We start from the raw sequence: 20808 nt of genomic DNA, 5'->3' as shown, positions 1-20808 counted from the left end.
AACAAATTATTACCTAACTCGGCTATGTAATCGGTGGTTCATAGTCGAACCCGGTTCAAACTATCGGGTTGGTCCGGTTTTAAAAACAATAGTTATATGCTTTAATTTATTTCAATGTTTTTGAAAAAGTAATTTGAAATATTGTGTAAACTGATAAAATACAATTATATTAATTTTAGAAATATTTGATCACAATAATTATTTAAGGAAGCTATAGTAAGGCTAGATATAATTAATTAGCAAAAAAGGAAAAAAAAATATTGACCGCACTTAACCACACCAAAAATGAGGCTCTGAATGGTAACAGCGGATTGAGCGGTGCGGGACAAGCGGATTGGATAGTGCGGTACGGTTTAACTGCGGTTTTGTAAACTACGGATTATTAGCGGTTAAACAAAAAAAAACGGTACAAAATAAAATGTGAATGGTAACAAAAAGCAAGTGCGGTACATAACCAAAAGTAGAATGGTAAAAGTAGAATAAGCGGTGCGAATAAAACTTAAAATTTAAATATATTTTAATAAAACAAAAGATATAATTATTATTAATAAATATATAAAATTTAAATTCTTCTTATTACACCACATAGACAAATATACAATCAAGAATTTAAAATTTTCCACAACATATTTGCAATATTATCCCTTATTCGAGCCATATATTCTCCATCTATTGTATTTGTAGCATTTAATGCTTCCGTGTCGTCTAAATCGTTCTCCGAATTTGTGTCGTTTATTCCCGTCTCTATCATCACTTCAGCAAAATCTGCATCTGCAAAATTTGAAATTTTGATAAAATTATGTAGTCCCATAGTTGCCATTATCACTCTTTTTTGTATATCAATATCATATCTTGGAAAATCAGAAAGAATCCTCCATTTTTTCTTCTAAACCCCGAAAGTCCTCTCGATTACGGAACGTAAAGAAGCATGACGCCGATTGAAGAGTTCTTCTTTATTTTTTGGAGGGGGACCATAGTTAAATTGTGACATATGATACCTCACAACTCTATTACGTGATGACCTATAGGGAGCTAGAAACCCTTGTTTATTGGGATAGCCGGAATCGACAAGATAATACTTGTCAAGTGGAGGCATAGGAAACTCAGAATCACTTTCTTTTGCCATGGTTAGAACAGCTGTGTCGTGACATGATCCTGGAGCTCCATTCCAAATATAAGTGAATAACATATTGAAGTCACATATTGCCATGATGTTCAATGATGCATTATCATGTCGATTCCAATACATTCCTTGTAACTCAGGAGTGGCTTTGACACAAACATGCGTTCCATCCATCGCTCCAACACAACCGCTAAAATACGGATAATTTACTCGGTCTACTAGAAGTCTTTCAGGAATTCGCTGTAGTTCTTGTGTTGTTGGAGTTCTACTATAATCACATGCAAGAAGTTCAGTTGCTGTCAAAACTTCACTAAATCTTCTCATCACAGTCTCCTGATTTCGTCCAAACCTCAAACCGACATCTCTCTGAACTTCATTGTGTCCACATATCACTAGAAATATAGCCACACTTTCTTCAATGCTTATATTGGAAGTCGGTTGTAGACTGTAATTTGTTTGTAGAATGTTACACAGTGCTGTGAAACATGGAAGTGACATTCTTAGTAACTGAAGACAAGCTGCATCATCTTCTTGTAACCGATTCCAAATATTTCTCCATCCCAAACCTCTGCCAGTTCGTTGCGGCGCTCTTTGGAAATTTTGATCATAATAATTCAAACTTGGTTGAATTACTAACTCCTCAAATTGTTCATTTTCCAAATTCCACAACTCAACTCTCTCTTCGTAGCTTAGATTGTGAACACCTTGTGACCGCAGTTGGCATATACGAAACGCCTGAAAATTTTAAAAGCAAAAATAAAACCATAAGCAACATTTCAATTTAAATTTTACAATGACATGACACATAAAACATAAACATACAAAACATATTTAATGTTATAGCAAACTAATCTTCATCTTCGTCATCACTTTGATTATCTTGTGTGTTTCCCCATATGTTGAACAGACCTCCTGTTCTGGGTTGTCGTGAATTTTGTCCAGAATCAAAACGACTTGTGAAACCAAGACCGGGTGATTGTGGTTGTTGGGTATCAGGCGAAGTTCTTTTTGTTGCGCTATCTGAAACTTCATGATGATCGTCCAACGAAAATCCATATTGAACATGAGTTGGATTCGTTCCGGCTGATTTGTCATTTCCATGATTAGGTCTTTGACGCCTCCACTGTTGAGCACTCGTTGGTGTATCCCACTGTTGAACATTTGATTGTGTACCCCACTGTTGAGCATTCGGTGGTGTTCCCCATTGATTAGCATTCGGTGGTGTGCCCCATTGCTGAGCATTCGGCGGTGTGTTCCATTGCTGAGCATTTGGTGGTGTGCCCCATTGTTGAGCATTCGGTGGTGTGCCCCACTGTGGTGCAGTTGGTGGTGTGCCCCATTGTTGTGCAGTTGACGGTGCGCTCCACTGCTGTCCAGTTGGCGGTGCGCTCCACTGCTGTCCAGTTGGCGGTGTGCCCCATTTTTGCGCATTTGGTGGTGTTCCCCACTGTTGAAAACCAGGCTGTACACCCCATTGTTGTGGATTTGGCGGTGATTATCCCACCACTCCGGAGATGCGTAAATATAATATTTAGTGGTTATTACCGCTTCGTGATTATCCCACCACTCCGGAAATGCGTAAATCATTGATGTTTCAGGATCAACCGAAATACCGGTGGATTTCATCAGAAACTTCCACATCTTGTATGATTTTTTGAATTCGTCGAGCTTATTTTTGAAAAACCCGTAAGTTATATTCATGTTAAATGGAAGATTGAATTGTTCAAAGATATAATCTCTGCCAAGAGCCGTAGGATCTTTCAGAGTATACTTGTTCATAGAGATTGCATGATCAAACAATTCAATGAGTTTTTTCTCTTGTTCATATGTCCATTTGAATCTGTCCGTGCTCTACAAATTATAATATATATGTTTTAGCTAATATTTTTGCATATATAAAATTAATAAAATATTTAGAATTAAAACTTACTCTTGTTCTAGTTTCATTAGAAACATTTCGGCCTCTTTGTCTGGAAGAATTTGCACTGCCTCGATGACTAGACGACATTCTGCACTATTATACAAAACTATTAGTAAAAATTTTAAAAACTAAATCATAATTACATAATCATTTTGTTTATCCTAATTGTATTAGTATTAGAATATATATATATATATATATTTTTAAAAAAAAAATATATATGTGTTTCAATATGGTTACTTATCAAGCATTATCTACAATAAAAAAATATTTTTATGTAAACAGTATCATGTTTTTAACAATACTTCTTATGATAAATTAACTCATAAACATATATAGTTCTCTTAACACATAAAAATCTAGGGTTTGTTAAACAGTAAAAATATAATTAATAACAAAAATTATCATTAATTTGCATTATATATTCTACACAACTAAAATTGTTCGTACATTTTTAACTTCAATAAATAAATCTTTACATATATATTATTTTATATTATGTATATTGCATATATTTTTATTTCTAAAAATAATAATTTTCTATTTTTATAAATGCAAATTATATTAAATATATTTTTAATAGAACTTTTAATATTTAATAAGTTAAAGAAAATGAAATGAGAAAAAAAACTGAAATGAACAAATTTTCTTACACACGTACTTTCAAATGGTCCAATTTATATTACGTATATTACATATATTTTATATTTCTTTTCAGTTTTATAAACAAAAATTAGACTAAATATATTTTATACATAAATATTTATATATATATTAAGTTAATGAAAATGAAATGTAAAAAGAAAATTTTGAAATGAAAAAAAAATTCATACACACAAACTTGAAATGGTGTAAGCAATTCAATTGCTTCCAATGTAGAACTTGATGAACTTAATATAAATGTTTTAAAAAACACTTTGAGAAAACAACCACCAACTAGAAAATTAACATTAATATATTTTACGCAATTAAAAATTTTCTATAATAATTTAACTTAAATAATTAAGTTTTGATATATAAATATATAGTAGTTTATATTGTATTATTATATTTTTAAAATAACAGTTTTTTGTTTCATATATGAAAATAAGATTAAAATATATATTTTAAACTTAATTATTAATATTTATAAACTAAAAATGTGAAAAAATTAAAATACGTTTAAGATTCATGGGTGTACCTTTCCAAAATTCAAATGTGATTTCAAAGTGCACTAAATGAAATGACAAAAAAATTTTAATGAAATTAAATAAAAAAAATAAACTGAAATAAAGAAAACCCAGATATATTGTCATACCTTTGCTCGTTGCTTTGAAGTTGTGTCTGCAAAATTTTCCTCTTTCATATCTATTTATACACGAACAAAATTTCTGAAAGAAGAAAAAAAAAATTAAACCACTCAACCACTTAACAATCCACACCTACTTTGCTACTTCTGTGGTTCACGTGCGTATTCTAGAACGCACTTCCTGTTTCTTTTTTTATTATTTTTTTTACTTTTAAACCACATCATGCGTTTTGTATAGTTATTAGAGATGAATGGTACCATGATTTCGGTTCCGCCATGCGTTTTCATTGTTCCACTCATAACATTCAATACCTGAGAGGTGAATAAAATGCAAAGCGGTTCAGAATTTTGTACTGACACGATTCTCAATGGCGGTACAAATCATTTGAGATATGCACTTTGCTTTTCATTTTAATATTTGTTGAATGGTGACTAAACCCCACTTAACCCAACAACCACACCCTTCCCGCAGTATACATTCATAGCCGACATCATTTACCCCTTTTACCTTTATTCTCCTTTCACATTCATTTATTGGTTTAATAGATATCTATATTCCTCATTTAAAATCATGTTACCTATAACTTAAGGAATCTATTCTATTAAAACACAATTATGTCTAATTGATAAATATTACGTCCAAAAATAATCTTTTATAACTGTCGATATTTCTACATTTTTCTACTTTTTTTTTTGACAACAAAGCACCATGTTTCATTAAGCCGGTTCGAGCGGGTTAGTCTGAGCTAACCCTGGAGGAACCAAAGTGTTTACATGGGAGAATTCATAACCTTTCGCACGAGCTCCTTTTGCAAAGAGATCAGCACGAGAATTGAAATCACGATAAATAAAAGATAGGAAAATATGGTAAACAAATAACGGAAATGAAAGAATTCATCCAATTCTGAAGCCAAAGCTGGCCAAAATTCTTCTTCTTCGATCAGCTTAACCATTTGCAGCCTATCTGATTCGAAATGTATTGATTCATGCCCCATACGGAGAGAATTACCCATTGCCCAAAGCAAGGCCTGGAACTCTGCGTGGAGTGGAGAAAGGACCTGGTTTCTCCCAAAAGAACCCGAGATCGAGCTCTCATCTTCCTGATCCATAACAAAACCCCCACCGAAAGTAGTATGGTTGGTCGCCCAAGATGCATCAACTTGACATCTCGGTTTGTGCAACCCCATCGTCTCCTCCGTTGGTAATGCTCGCTCTCTCGCCTTTCCTGCATTTGTAACTTCTTACGCGACATACCACTCTTCACATTCTTGACTCGCCTTGTGAAGAGAATCCAAAGGCGAAATCTCTTTTCCGTTAAACAATTTATCATTCCCTGCTTTCCATAAGTACCATATGATCCATGGGAACTTGGCTAACCTTTGTAACGGGACCCCCTTTGCAGCGGCTCGGATCACAAGGAAGTCGAAATTTTCAACAAGTGACGTACACGAGAATTGTCCCGGACCTGTGGGGAGGTCCGACAGGGCCCACGTCTGTACCGCAGGAGGACATTCGAAGAGCAGATGGTTTATAGTTTCATCATCACCTCCACACCTAGGGCACGACCGCTCGGTTCCACAATGTCGGTCCGCTAAACGGCTGCAGACCGGAACGCAACCTGTTAAGCATTGCCAGAAAAAATGTTTAATTTTCCTGGGTGCTTTCAGGTTCCACACCTTAGATAATAAGGGATTAATACTTGGCTCCAGAACTTGTTGCTCTACATTCTCTTCTTGTGCCAAAGATGCAAGCTCATACCAAGATTTAACAGTATATAAGCCTGATTTGGTATGTGTCCAGCAGAAGCCATCGGGTTTGATATGACGGCTAGGACGAATGCTCTGGATAAGCTTTACCTCATCAGGGTCACATATATTTTGTATCAGGTCCATCTTCCACTCTCATGTGCTGTGATCGATGAGGTGATTGACATACAGTTTAGGATCTCTCCATGCGCCATTATCTCTTAGCAGTCTAGGTGACTTTGTCGGGATCCATTTATCAAACCACACCCGTGTATTGTAGCCGGATCCAATTGTATGTCTCAGACCCTTATTTAAAAAATCTCTGTCTGCAAGCATACTTTTCCATCCATACGAAGGATTATTCGAACTGCTTATCTCCAGCGGGTTTGTGTGTCTGAAGTATCTACCCTTGAGTACACGGGCCAGGAGGGAATTTGGATAATGTAGTAAGCGCCAAAGTTGCTTCGCAAGTAGTGCGAGATTAATGTTCTTCAAATCTCTGAACCCTAAACCACCTTTCTCAGCTGGTTTACAAATTTTGTCCCACGCCATCCAGTGTAGCCCTTTGTTATTCTCTTTAGTACTCCACCAAAACTTGGCTATAGCACTTTTAAGCTTGTTTAGGATATCTTGGGGTAGTAGGAAGCATGACATAACGTATGTGGGTAGTGCTTGTGCGACTAACTTTATAAGGATCTCTTTACCTCCTTTTGTCAAGAACTTTGCAGTCCAAGAGTTTATACGATTGTTTAATTGATCTCTAATAAACGCAAAGACCTGTCTTTTTGATCCACATATTTTCTCAGGGAGGCCAAGGTATGTCCCCATACCACCCTCTCGCTGAATCCCAACAGTTGCTTTGATCACCTATTTCACCTCTGCTGGGACTTTGCTGCCGAAAAGTATAGATGATTTGGACGTATTCAGTTGTTGTCCAGACACTAGACCATAGTTATTTATGATCTTCATCAACTCAGCACATTGCTGGACATCGGCTTTGCAAAAGAACAAACTATCGTCTGCGAAGAGAAGGTGCGAGACTGCTGGACTTGCTTGAGCAATTTTAAGCCCCGTTAATCTTCTTCAGGTTCTGCGCCTTTGATATGGGAAATAAGAGCTTCTGTCAGGATAATGAAGAGAAACGGCGACAAAGGGTCTCCCTGCCGGAGTCCTCTAGAGGGTATGATGTTGCCCTTTGCTTCGCCGCTTAGTAGAACCTGATAAGATTTAGAAGATATACACCATTTGATCCATGCAACCCATTTCCTTGCGAAACCCATCTTGAGCATTAGAGCTTCAAGGAAATTCCATTCAACACGGTCATACGCCTTGCTCATATCCGTCTTGATGGCCACAAACTTCGATTTGCAAATCGGGTTTGTTCTAATAGCGTGAAAGATCTCTTGGGCGACCAGTATATTGTCCGAGATAATTTGTCTAGCCACAAAGGCCGATTGTGTCTCCAATATCAATTTCGGGAGAAATTTCTTTAGCCGTCTACATAAGATTTTGGATATGATCTTATAGCTTACATTGCATAAGATTATCGGTCGGAATTCAGTCATCTCCTTTGGCCTATCCGTCTTGGGGTTCAAACAAATGTTAGTCTTATTTAATCGACTATCAAAGGTTTCTGAGTTGAAAAAGCCTTTGACTGTAAGAATCACCTCATCAGCGACTATGTCCCCAAAGGCTTGATAGAAGGTATCGGTCATTCCATCTGGGCCATGCGCTTTTTCTGGGTTTATGTCTTCTATGGCTTTCATAATCTCGGAATCCAGAACCGGTCTTATGAGTGATGTGTTCATATCAGGTGAGACCTGCACGGTAATGTACCGGAGTGCATCCTCGGGATCTCTCGGAGAGGATGTAGTGAAGAGATTCTGAAAGTATGTGGTTGCCACTTGCTCAATGCCTTCGTCGTTCTCCACCCATCCACCGGCCAAGTTTCGCAGTTTGGTTATACGGTTTCTGCCTCTCCGCTGTTTTGTAACTGCATGGAAGAACTTTGTATTACGGTCTCCTTTTTTCAGCCAAAGGATTCTACTCTTTTGTTTCCAATACAACTCTTCTTCTCTATAAGCTGAACACAGATTCCACTTTAGGTTCATCACTTCTTCACTGGTGAAACCATCTTCTGTCTGAGCCTGCTCAAGTAATGCCTTTATATCTTCAATCTTTTTTGCCGAGTTTGTCGGATTTGCCTTTTTCCACTTCGCTATAGCTCGTCTAACATTGCTGATTTTGAAGTGAAGCTCGCTGAAGTTATTTCTGGATGAGATCCCCCACCCATCTTTAATGGCGTCCTCCAAACCATCTTTACTCAACCATCTTTTATCAAACTTAAAGTTGCGTTGGATCCTTACATCTTGTGATTGAATCCTTGCCAAAACTGGCCGATGGTCTGAACCCAAAGTTTGAGATACTCCACATTTGTGTGGGAAAACAGATGGTGCCATTCTTCATTACCAACAGCACGATCCAGCCTACATTGAACCTTACCTGAGCTCCTAAAACCCACCCACGACATCGGGTTGCCTTTATAAGGGAAATCGATCATGCCACAGTTAGCCAACATCGTTCTGAAGAGTATAAACGAGGCTTCCTGTCTTTTCCGCCCTCCCTTTTTTTCTCCATTGTTCTTTATCTCATTGAAGTCCCCTATCATAAACCAAGCTTCTGTTCGCCCTAGGCTAATACGGGTAAGACATTCCCATACATATTCTCGGCACTCAATGACCGGATCACCATAAACAAATGTCAAGAAAGTCTTGCGTCATTCAATTGACGCTTCTATATCGATCATACGCTTATCAGAGTAAAAAATCTTGACATCAAAAGAATCCAAATAAAAAAGAGCTAGTCCACCACTTCCCTTTAATTTCTATATTCTAGGGATTGATTCATAACTACCACGTTTATGAGAGTACAAATAAACCACCGGTACATGTTTGACTAACATCTATATAGTAACTACATCGCATTTATCCTTTTCACAAAGTAACTACATCGCATTTATACAGGACTAAGAGCATGTTTATTGTAGGTTTTTTAGGTTAGGTCTCTTAGCGTAATATAAGATACGGTCTCTTAGCTTTTAACTAAGAAAGCTAAGAGACGTTTCTTAAATAAGAGATATAAGAGACGTCTCTTAGCTTTTTTAGTTAAAAGCTAAGAGACCGTATCTTATATTATTCTAAAAGACCCAACCTAAGAGACCTGCAATAAACATGCTCTAACTACCCTTTTTTTATGAAAACAACTACACATTTTGTTACGGACAATATATGTTATAATATTTGAATAATATATTTCAATAATATAATCAGTTATCTTTTTTTCTATAGATTAGTTAACATAATTAGTTACCAAAAATTATATTAAATTAAATAAATACTAAACATAAATATCATTACAAAAAAAAACAAATATAAAAATTAAATTTGCCAAAAAAATTTAAAACAAAAAATGTATTTGCCATTTCTAAGGACATGTCATAATCTAGTTCTTCATTTAAAATAAAGGTATATAGCTAACATGTATATTTGAAAAATATACAATCATAAACTGCCTTGAAAATAAAATATTTCCCCTGATTTTTTTACAGATCTTTGTCTCTTCTTCAAAAAAATATTTCTTTTAAAACGCTCAAAAAATATTTCCATCCAAAACACTTTATTTGTTGTCAAAATTTATACTTTCAAAAATTTAAAGTGACTTTCAATTTAATTTTTTTTATTAACAGTATATCCATACTGAAAATATATTAGGTATATGCATATTAATATATATCCATACTGAAAATGTATAAAACATTTAAAGTGTTCAAAACTTATTCATCAACCTTATCCTATATACTATTTTCTTAAAAGTCTAGTCAATCTGGTCATTTTTTGGTGTAAATGTTAATACAAAAAAACCTGGTCTTTGATTCTTATATTTTTCACGTTCAATCTTTCTCTCTTTTTTTGTCAGCTCTATTTTTCTATCCTACAGTTAATCTGATTATTTTATATGATTGTGTCATATATAGAACACACCCAAAACAAAATGGAATGACATTTAAATTACTGGAAAAAACAAATAGGATAAAAACAAAAACAGTCATCATGTGTATTGGAGATCGCCTTAAACATTAAATTATCTTATCGGTCAGTCCAACCACTAATTCGTCTTCTCGTCATTCCTTTGAAAGTTCCAGTCTTCTAGATATTGTGTCTTTGTTGAGAAAATAAATATTGGATCCTTTAATCATGAGTCTTGATTTTTTTTCTTGTGTTGATAAAATACTAATGGTTAAACAATGTTAAATACAGCTGCCGACTTGTTAATGAGTTCGCCACACCTTTCCTCATAGGAGACTTGTCTGGCCGTCGGGACCGATACCACGAGTAGCAAACTTATTTGTTTAACTGGATTTATGTTACGTATTATTTCCTTGTTGAATGATGACTATAATTAAAGTATAATCTAACCCCTCAAAACTTATTTGTTTTGTGATTAGTAAAAAACTTTTGGGTTATTTAGTTGGGTTTGGATGTAGTTAGAAAATCCAATTCATTCTAACCGTTTTTATATCAAATTCAATCAGTTGTTTTCGCATTTCTTGGTCATCTCTATCTAGTAAATTTTACATTTGTTTTTCTTTGTTATTTTTAGAAGCTAAAAAGATTTTACAGAATCTTACAAATCGTCAAATTTACTACAATGTTTTTCAATAATCAATCATTCAATCTACAACATTGTTTTTCCAGCTATTCATGCGCATAAGTAAAACCTTTGATACGAATTTTCACACTAACATAACTTTTAATTTCGTGTTATAAATAAATGGTGAAATTAACCAGTCAAAGCGAATTTAACCAAATTGTGATTTATCCAGTTCTCCTTCGCGCCCACGCTTTTACTAATTTGCACATATGGGTGACCTAACTTCTCTTGGTTAGTGCTAAAAACAAATGCAAACCAAAGCCAATGAAAGGATCCACGTCAACTTTTTTTTTTTTTTTTTTTTTTGATAAAAGATTTTCTAAGCCAACAATATTTCCAAATATTAATGTTCAAAAATATTTCCAAATATAAATCTCATATGCATATGTATAATGTATTTTATATAATGCATACGTACGTGTGTGATGTAGCTTTCATCTACTCCTTCCGTTTCATATTGTAGGTAAAAATACCTCCGGATCCACGTCAACTTTCTTAGTTAAGTCCATTAATCTCTTACTAATTTTGTTTGACGAAGAATATATTACTTAAGTGTCCATCAATAATCTTTTTATTAAAAAATAGCTCTCCAAATTTTATCAAACTCTAAAAATTCTTCAATATATTGTTATTTAGAAAATACGAGGTGATGTAGATTAAACATGCCTTGGTTCGTCTGGCTAACTTTATGAAAAAGACACATGGAAAGTTAGAGTTTTAGAGATGTTCAACGCAAGATAGAGTTTTTATTTTATAAACTATTTGTCGGTTCCCAATAATAATATTATTTTTTAAAACACGGTGGAAATAAAAATGGGTAGAAATCGTTGAATAGTTATGTCCCAACACAATCTGGCCAGATCAAAAGAACCGAATTTAAACAAGAAAGTGGAGATCACAATTAATCCAAAATACAAACTAGCTAAATAATACAATAAATTAAAAGATGCTAAAGGGCCAATGTGTAGTGTGAGGAGGTTGAAGATTGGTAGGCAAGCTGACATGTCACCCATAACAGCCTTCTTCAGCAAAGCATGGAGTGGGAGACAATTCATGGTCTATTATTTAAAATGATATATAATCGCAGAAATAATAAATAAGTGAATATGCAAATGCAGATAATAATAACACTTAAAACGATTTATAATCGTAAGAATATAATAAGTGAATTTGGATATGGAGATCACAATCCGGTTATTAAAGTTCACAACCACTGACATTGGTAGCTACCGACAAATCAAAAGTTTTAAAGAATCTAACATTTATTAGACTCAAATTCAATATGCTTTTAAATTACACTTTTGCAGTTTGCAGGTTCGAAAGGAATAACGTAGTGTATTATCAGAGTATATCATTCACGTAACATATAGGTTTTGAAGATTACTCTTTGTTTTGATCGGAACTTTCCTATTAAAAATAACTAGATCTCGATCCTTGCGCGGATTTTTGTTTTCATTTATTTTTATATAAATATTTTTTTTTCCAATTCTAAATTGGTATATATTATAATATATGTGTCTATCAATTTTTAAAACATAATAAGTTTACGGTATATTTTTTTTATTGAATAGATTGTTTCAAACTTTCACATGTATTTATATCTTCTTCTATATATATTTTCGGATTATTATTTCATTATTAAAATCGTAACTATATATATAAAGATTAGTAAAATATCGTTTTATTGTCATATTCAAAGATATTGTAACATTTCACAAATTTAGAAAGTTTTTTAAAAATTAAATTTTTTGCTTCATAGATTTATATTATCGAGTAAATAATTAAACATTTAGTTTTTGTTTAATTTTTAAAATAAACTATATAATTTAAAATTTGTTTTCATTGGTTTAAGGTAGTAAAGATTAATCATTGTTAGATAATATGATTTTTGTTATTTAAAAAAAAATCTTTATAATTTTAAAAGTTAACATCGACAAATATTTAAATATCTAACATATGAAGGTATAGTATTACAACATTAAATATATATGTTTAATTTATACTATCTATAAATCTAATGGATCATCTATTGTTTAAATTTAATTATTGATAGCCCAATAAAAATTTCTGGTAGACCCAAAATTTAAATGATAAGATTATAGATTAAATGTAACATGACTTTCTAAGAATAGGTCCATTATGTCAATTTTAAAAAAAAATCACACATGAATTAAAGTTGTTACTTTTGTTTTAATATATAAGATATTATTCAAACAAACCACGTTTGTTAGAAAATATGGCAAAAAGATATTCAAAAGAATATCATACGGTCAAACTTAATATAGGAATTTGTGAAGTGGGAAGAATAGTTGCATTTGGTCAACCTTTGTAAATGAGAAAATAAAAAAGGCGAGAAATGGGCCATCATAATTTCCCATATTGTTTATCAAAAATACAAAAACAAAAAATCATAAGCAAAGATTAAATCATTTCTTTGATTAATTCTAATTATTAGCCACCCACCCATAAAACAAATAAATCAACAAAAAAAAAAACTCTCCTCTCCTTCTTAAGAAGAAGCTTCTTGGTTTCATTTAGTCCCAATTATCTTCCAAACTTCACCAAAAAACTTCTTCGTAAACAAAAAAATTCTTAGTATTAATCTTGAGATCTTGAAGCTTTTACTACAAAGATCATTTTCTTTTCTTCAGATGGGTCTTGATGATTCATGCAACACAGGTCTTGTTCTTGGTTTAGGCCTCTCACCAACGCATAATAGTTACAATTATGCCATCAAGAAGTCCTCCGCCACCGTTGACCACCATGTCAATCCGTCGTTGACACTAAGCCTCTCCGGTGAGAGTTACAAGGTTGAAAAGACGGTCTCCGGCGCCGGAGATCAGATTTATCGGCAGACTTCGTCTCACAGCGGAATCTCATCGTTCTCGAGCGGAAGGATCAAGAGAGAAAGAGAAGTTTGTGGCGACGGCGAAGAAGAGGCAGAGGAAGCGCAGAAAAGAGTGGTGTGTTCGAGAGTAAGGGATGATCATGAAGACGAAGAAGGTGTTAGTGCTCGTAAAAAGCTTAGACTCACTAAACAACAATCCATTCTTCTTGAAGAAAACTTCAAAATGCATAGCACTCTTAATCCCGTATGATATAGTTAATTATTTCCTCTAATTAATCTAATCAAGTTTATCTTATTTACATTGATCTTATCTTGATTTCTTTTCTAAAAATTCACAGAAGCAAAAACAAGCTCTTGCGAGACAGTTGAGTCTAAGGCCCAGGCAAGTTGAAGTGTGGTTCCAAAACAGGAGAGCCAGGTGAATTACAATTGATTAAATTTTAAGAAAATTTTAGTCACATATATTACCCTTTTTCTTATATATATTTTTTGAAAATTAAAAAATTGGACAGGACAAAACTAAAGCAAACAGAAATGGATTGTGAGTTTTTGAAGAAATGTTGCGAGACTTTAACGGATGAGAACAGAAGGCTTCAAAAAGAGCTTCAAGATCTCAAGGCTTTAAAGATGTCTCAACCTTTTTACATGCATATGCCGCCGGCGACGCTGATGGTGTGTCCTTCTTGTGAGAGACTCGGCAGTGGTGTTGCTGGAGGAGGCCGTGGAAGTACGGTGGCGGTGGATGGAGGAACGGCGAAGGGAGCTTTCTCCATCCCTTTTATTAATCCTTCTGCAGCTTGTTAATTACTTAATAAATTGTTTTTGTTTTTTGTTTTTAATTAGGAATAGGGGTATAGTTAGATAAGACTCTTCAACGATCCCACTTAATTTTTCGGTGGGATTGTCCATTGTTGGTTGATGAAGAAAAAAATAGTTTGTAATTATAGTTTTCAATTTTTAGCGAAAAAAAAAGATATATAGTACCAGTACTTGCTAATCCATCTTATTTTATTCCTTTTTCAACCCTTTTTTTGGGTTAAATTCAAATATATCATTGAGAATATATTGTTGTTATATCCCCTTATCGGAACTACGCTAGGCGCTAGTCGGACGGTAACCCCGGATCAAGCGAATTACTGAAAAATTGAAGAATACTCAGAGATTACGCGAGACCTAGTTTTAAATACAATTTAATATATTATAATATATTTAGATAATTTAAACATGATTTATTACGTCTTCCTTAACAAATTATTGTTTTTTCACGCGAATATAATATTTTTTACTATAATTTTTATCATAAGCTTATAACTAGCTAGATATGGTTCCTAATTTCAGTTCACACTTGCAATGACAAACTACTAAACAGATGGCTTCGCTCCTTCCTTGAATTGAAAGGTCTTGTAAGCGTTCTTGCCTCTTATATTGATTCTGTTAACAAATAAGACAGTATATATATTTGTATACGTAGAATTCATTTGTTGACAAAAAAAAAAAAGAATTCTTTTATATTTTGCAATTACAAATTTGGTAAAGGTCTATATCTCTACTAGCCGTCCATCTAAATGAGACACTGGTGCCAACTGGTTTTATTTTTCAACCGTATAACCAAAAATGGAAATGTAATTGTTGGAATAAATTTCCTACCAAGAAATAAAACACTTATAACTAAATCGATGAAAAATCTGAAAACTTGGAGAAGGTCACGGTAGTGAAAAGAAAAATTGAAGAAAGTTATTTAATCCGGTAAGCCAAACCAATCAACATAGTAGATACACTATTGTTTCTATGTCAGAAAAAAAATGAAATAGTTTTAAATTACATAATTATTAATTTTGGCTCCAGAGACAATGGTTTTGTTATTAGATTATCCAACAGTAACAGAAACTGAAAAATCTTAAGTGAGGGAGATAAAGGGTGTGGGGTTAGGAGGTTAGCTCACGTGTATTGATACATCTCCTTAAACTTAGACCTTGAAAATTTATTCAGCCCATAACAACAATAATAAATCATTTATAAAAGAAAGCTTAAACCTAAACGTGTTCAGATATGTGTTCAAATATCATCCAATAAAAAAAAACAGAATCAAATTATGAAACTTAATAGCAAAGAAAAGAATTCTGTTTTATGAAAACAAAAATGAAGATAAATAATATAAAATAAATATAAAAATGTTCTTGAAGATTTGAAGTAGTGAGATGATCTGTGTTTAAGGGGCAAAGGTGGGACATGCTTCACATGATTTTTTCTTCATTTTTTAAGATAGATATATATTGGATTAATTTTACGAATTTTTCATATTTATTCTTTCATCGAGGATATCTGCTGCCATCTTCATCCGTAAACCTTGAATATTTTTATGGTTTATCCCATCAAACGTTACACCAAGCGCTAGACAGTCCACAAACTTCAACGACTACACTCCACAATCGCCAATCTGGGTGTTTTGTGGAATGTATCTTTTGCTCCTCCTTCTGAATGAGAACTTCTTCTTACTAGGGACTCGGATATTGGCAGGAATATGATCACTCAACATAGCGGAAATCATGTGCGTCAGCGGTTGAAATAAATTTAGAATTCTCTGCTCACTTTCGGGTGTTGCCTCTCCAAAAATTGGATCGTAGCAATCAATCTTCTCCTTCTTCAGATCCACATAAACGCAACCCAGTGATTTCCGCCGGTTTGAAGACATCCGTACAAGTGGTCCACATCTTCATACCATTTCAAGTTTGTTGGACATTGATTGGGAAGCTTACCCTTTAACATATCTTCATAACCATTGCCTTTGAACATGAACATACTAGGTTTTATCTTGAACTGAGTGAAATCGTGAATCAAAACACTTTGCCACCAAACGTCAATGAAGGCAATCCGCTTGGACCAGAATGGAGTGGGATCTCGCATATACCTTTTAATGAGGACGTTCATATACGCAGCGACATGCTACACAAATAATATTAACAAGTCAGCTGTGATATAATAAAAGAATATGTAAGTCAGCCGTAATCAAATATATAACTCAGCCGTAATATAATAAAAGAAAATATATAAGTTAGCCGTAATCAAATATATAACTCAGCCGCAATATAATAAAATTAATATATAACTCAGCCGTACTAAAGACTTACATTATCAAACACTCATCCATATTCCTTTTTTGGCCACGGTCTTTCATGGATGAGTATTCTGTAGAAGTCACTCTCATGATCAGCTGAGAGGACTGCTGGTTTATCTGCTGGTGCTGGTGGTTTGGGTGGAATTCCCTTAATGTGTTGCATCAGTTTTTCGAATAGCACCGGATCAACAGGTGCTAGAGGGTCATATATTACTGATGAAGGAGTAACATTCTTCCTCATGCACGTCGTTTCATTCTCTACTACGTACGGAAAAACTGCTGGTGAAGAAACGGCCGTCATTGAAAACCCTTTTGGAGATAACCGAACACTTTTCTCCCGATATTCCTTAATTACGGCAGATCTAACCACTTCAGATCTCTCGACGTCAGACTCTGGCGCGAATTCATTCTCTTCCGCAACAACTGCGTCAGTCACATCAGCAAATACACTGTCCTCTCCAGATTTTTGTACCTTGCATCTTGTTACACCGGCACGCTGTGAAGTCACCTTTTTGTTCTTTGACTCAGTTTGTTTTTGCTTCTTTAGCTCAGCCTCTTGTTTCTTCTTTAACTCAACCTCTTTTTGGATGCCTCAGCCTCTTTTTTCTTAGTCTCAGCCTCTTTTTTCTTATCCTCAGCCTTCTCATTGCTCTTCAATGCAGCATCTGCATGCGCTGCTTTTTTCTTATCAGTGGCATCCTCATCCTTAACAGTACGCCTGCCCCTGCAGCTGCGTCCATAGGCTGGAACCTTAGCATCCTTATCATCCTTAGTAGTCTTTGCAGGAGAAACTACTACGAAATCAAGATGTTGACTATCAAGATCAGTAGCTTTAGCGGCACTACCAAACTCCTTAGTCAAAGTCTTTTTCGCCCCTGATTCCTTATCAAGCTCCTTGGCCAAATTCTTTTTCGGTCCAAAAACCTTACCAGGAGTCGCAGCTAACGCTGGACTATTGACAGACTTATTGTGCGTTTGAACCAGCGGTGATGCCAACGATAAAGATTTATCTGCTGATGGTGGAGAGGGGTTATCATTGTTTTTGGGAATTTTCCCAACTCCCAGAACTTTCAGACGCTCCTCCAATAAAGCTTTCACCCTGTCATCAATGGTATTTTGGTCCATCAATGGTCTGTTCGATCTAACTCGTAAGCTTCCAACCGTGAGTCAATCTGATCAAATTTTCTGGAAATATTATCCAGAGTACCCACAATGGTCGTCAGAGTCACTTTGTTCTCCAACTCCAAATCTTTGCTACCTTCCTTCTCGCTATAACGCTTTCCCGCTGCAGCAGCTTCAGATTCATTATGTTCTTAACTTTCTTTTGCTTCTTAGTGGGTGGCTCAGCTTCTGACGAAACTCCACCCTTCATTTCCTTCTTCTTCTCATTCCCCTTCCCTACACATTCTCCTGCGTATTCCCCTGCACTTCCCAAAAACCTTTCACAAATCTACCTGCATGTATGTCTGTTATCAAGATAACGAGTTGTGGGTCATTTCACCCGACCATTTAGGAAACATCTCTTCAATTGAGTCTTTTCAACCCCATTCTCCTCACACGCACCTGCAACACCAGGTTATAATTAAACTCATCCACCAAAATAACACATAACTCAGCCATCAAATAAAATAAGTCAGCCATCAAATATAATAAATCAGTCATCAAAAAACTAAAAACTCAGCGTTAAACCTTACCTCGCCATGCTCTTTGATTTCGGCAGCCAACAAGTTATCAAAACTTGCACGTGTACGCTTTCCACCCCATCGCAAAAGCGGAACATCTTCATTATTCACCACTCTCCTAAAATTTTCACAGAATCATCATACGCCAAAATCAATAACGCGACGTTCATGCCGCTTATTGTGTATGACCCTCCTTCTGGAGCCAACGTTTTAATAGAGTCAATGAGAACTTTGTATGCAGTCCGACCCCATGGATACGACCCCATGGCTTCATCATCGAATACCCTTATTGCACTTTCAAAAGGTATCCTTGAATTTTGATGCAAACAATAGACTCCCATAGCTTGAAGAAGTAGCAGCCCCAACCACGTACGCCTTTCAAAACTCCAAAGCGGACAGAACGCTAATGCTTCCTTCAGTTCATCTAACTTGGGTCCCATCCCAAGCGGCACCTTCAACTCCTCCCAAAACTCTTTGTATTGATCAGGTTCAAAACTCTCTGTTGGCAATGGACTTGTGTTTATCCGAGTGATCTCACCAAACTCGAGCAAGCTAAACCTGATAGCCTCATCAACCACGAGACACCATATCTCCTTCTTATGTACTCACAGTTGTCTACATAGTAGATAGTGTACGGTCCTACCAGACCATATGCTTTTGCGTCCAGCTAGCCTAACAACTACTCCAATGGGAGAGTTCACCAGTTCTTCCCACACATCAAGTCCAATTGTTTCTCTAATGTGGGGGAAATTTCCTAGACGGAAATTGTGATTAATATCTTTTTTTCCTGGTTAGAAGACCCTTCAGGGTGAAGTCTTGGAGGGTAATCCCGTGATTTAACTTCAGCAACATCCATCTGATCATATAACCCAACAATAAATCAGCCACAAGATAACAATAACACAGCCATAACATAACAATAACTCAACAAAATAAAAATCACTCAGCCACAACATAACAGTAACTCAGCCATAACATAACAGTAACTCAGTCACGATATAACGATAACTCAGCCATAACATAACAATTACTCAGTCATAACATAACTCTAACTCAGTCGCAACAAAACCCTAACTCAGACGCAACGAAACCCTCAACCATATCACAGCCGCAACATAACCCTATCTCAGTCGCAACAAAATACATAACTCAGATGAAATATAATATATAACTGACCCACAAACTCAACCAAAACACAATATATAACGTCGCGACATCCTACCGGAAAAGACAAAAACGTAGATAAGAATGCGGCGAAGACGATTTCGTACAAACGATTGAAGACGATGATTTCGGGAAAAAACGATTACGGAGAAGACACAGTATCAACGACAGAGAGTTAGTTCGAGGAAGACGAAGTAAACACAATGTCGACGAGGATTTCAGAGAGTGGGAGAAAGCTTGCGGTTCCTTCTTCGAGATGACGACAATGTTCTTCGTTTCTTTTTTTTTTAACCCCTATGTAGTTGTGGAGAAGGAGACGATTTGATTTCTATTTTCCTTATGTGGATTGTTAATTACTGATGTAGATTTAGTGTTTAAAAATAATTTCAATTAAAAAAAAACTAACTAAATGCCCTTATTGTCATTTACTAGGTGTATCCAAACATTATAGTAATTTTAAAAAGGTGTATAACATTCTAATAATAAACCAATTTTTCTTATACATTCTAGTATTTTTTTTCTATTTATTATGCACGCATATTCATTTTTGAGCTAAATACACGAAAACGAGACGTATTTGTTAACATATATGTGAAAATGAGAGAGAGAGAGAGAGAGATAATCATAAAGTAATTATTTGATTCATGAACACGCATGACATATTCATGAATCTTCCAATTTCCTATCTTAGCCCCCATGGATGGAGTCTTTCTAACGTTTCAATGCAAAATCAGTCTTTCAAACCATGAGCTTGAGGTAAACTCTTAATAAAAGGACATCCACGTCGAAAAAGATATGCGGTCGATCTCCAAAAGTAGTATGGATGTGTGTTTTCACCGAAAGTAAACACTTAAACATATTATTAGTTATATATTTTTTTTTTTAAAGTTAAAAAAACTTATGTTAGAAGCTGTCATTTGAGAAATATTCACATAAGTTTCCCATTTAAAAAAAAAAGTTTAAAAAAGTTTAAAAAAACTTATGCATTGACATATTCAATAAAAATAAAGTTTAATAAAACAATTTTTTTTTATTAAGATAGTAATTTTAATCATTAGAAAACAGTTGTTTAAGAAACCACACCGATAAGATTGTCCTAATGTAATGTGGAAAACAAGAGTTCAAAATTAATCTATTGCTTGCGTTCAAGTAATAGTGTATTAACAGAGTCTTAACTTTCTTTTAGAAAACGATGGTAGTCCGGTAAAAAGA

At 34.8% G+C, this 20808-nt stretch overlaps 1 protein-coding gene and 1 pseudogene across 1 annotated transcript; one reads left to right on the top strand and one right to left on the bottom strand.

The window, feature by feature from the left end:
* Positions 1 to 242: 242 nt before the first annotated feature.
* LOC111203815 lies at positions 243 to 1644 on the bottom strand (annotated as a pseudogene).
* Positions 1645 to 13255: 11611 nt separating this feature from the next.
* On the top strand, positions 13256 to 14634 carry LOC106389764 (homeobox-leucine zipper protein HAT22-like). Its single transcript, XM_013830108.3, has 3 exons — positions 13256 to 13879; positions 13974 to 14053; positions 14148 to 14634. The coding sequence occupies exons 1-3, from the start codon at positions 13439 to 13441 to the stop codon at positions 14437 to 14439; spliced, it is 813 nt and encodes a 270-aa protein (XP_013685562.1). The 5' UTR covers positions 13256 to 13438; the 3' UTR covers positions 14440 to 14634.
* The last annotated feature ends 6174 nt before the right edge of the window (positions 14635 to 20808 follow it).

Source organism: Brassica napus, chromosome C3 (assembly GCF_020379485.1).
Source record: "Brassica napus cultivar Da-Ae chromosome C3, Da-Ae, whole genome shotgun sequence".
NCBI classification, from domain to species: domain Eukaryota; kingdom Viridiplantae; phylum Streptophyta; class Magnoliopsida; order Brassicales; family Brassicaceae; genus Brassica; species Brassica napus.
The sequence above is the reverse complement of the archived record's forward strand: the minus strand, read 5'-3'. Positions and strand labels throughout refer to the sequence as shown.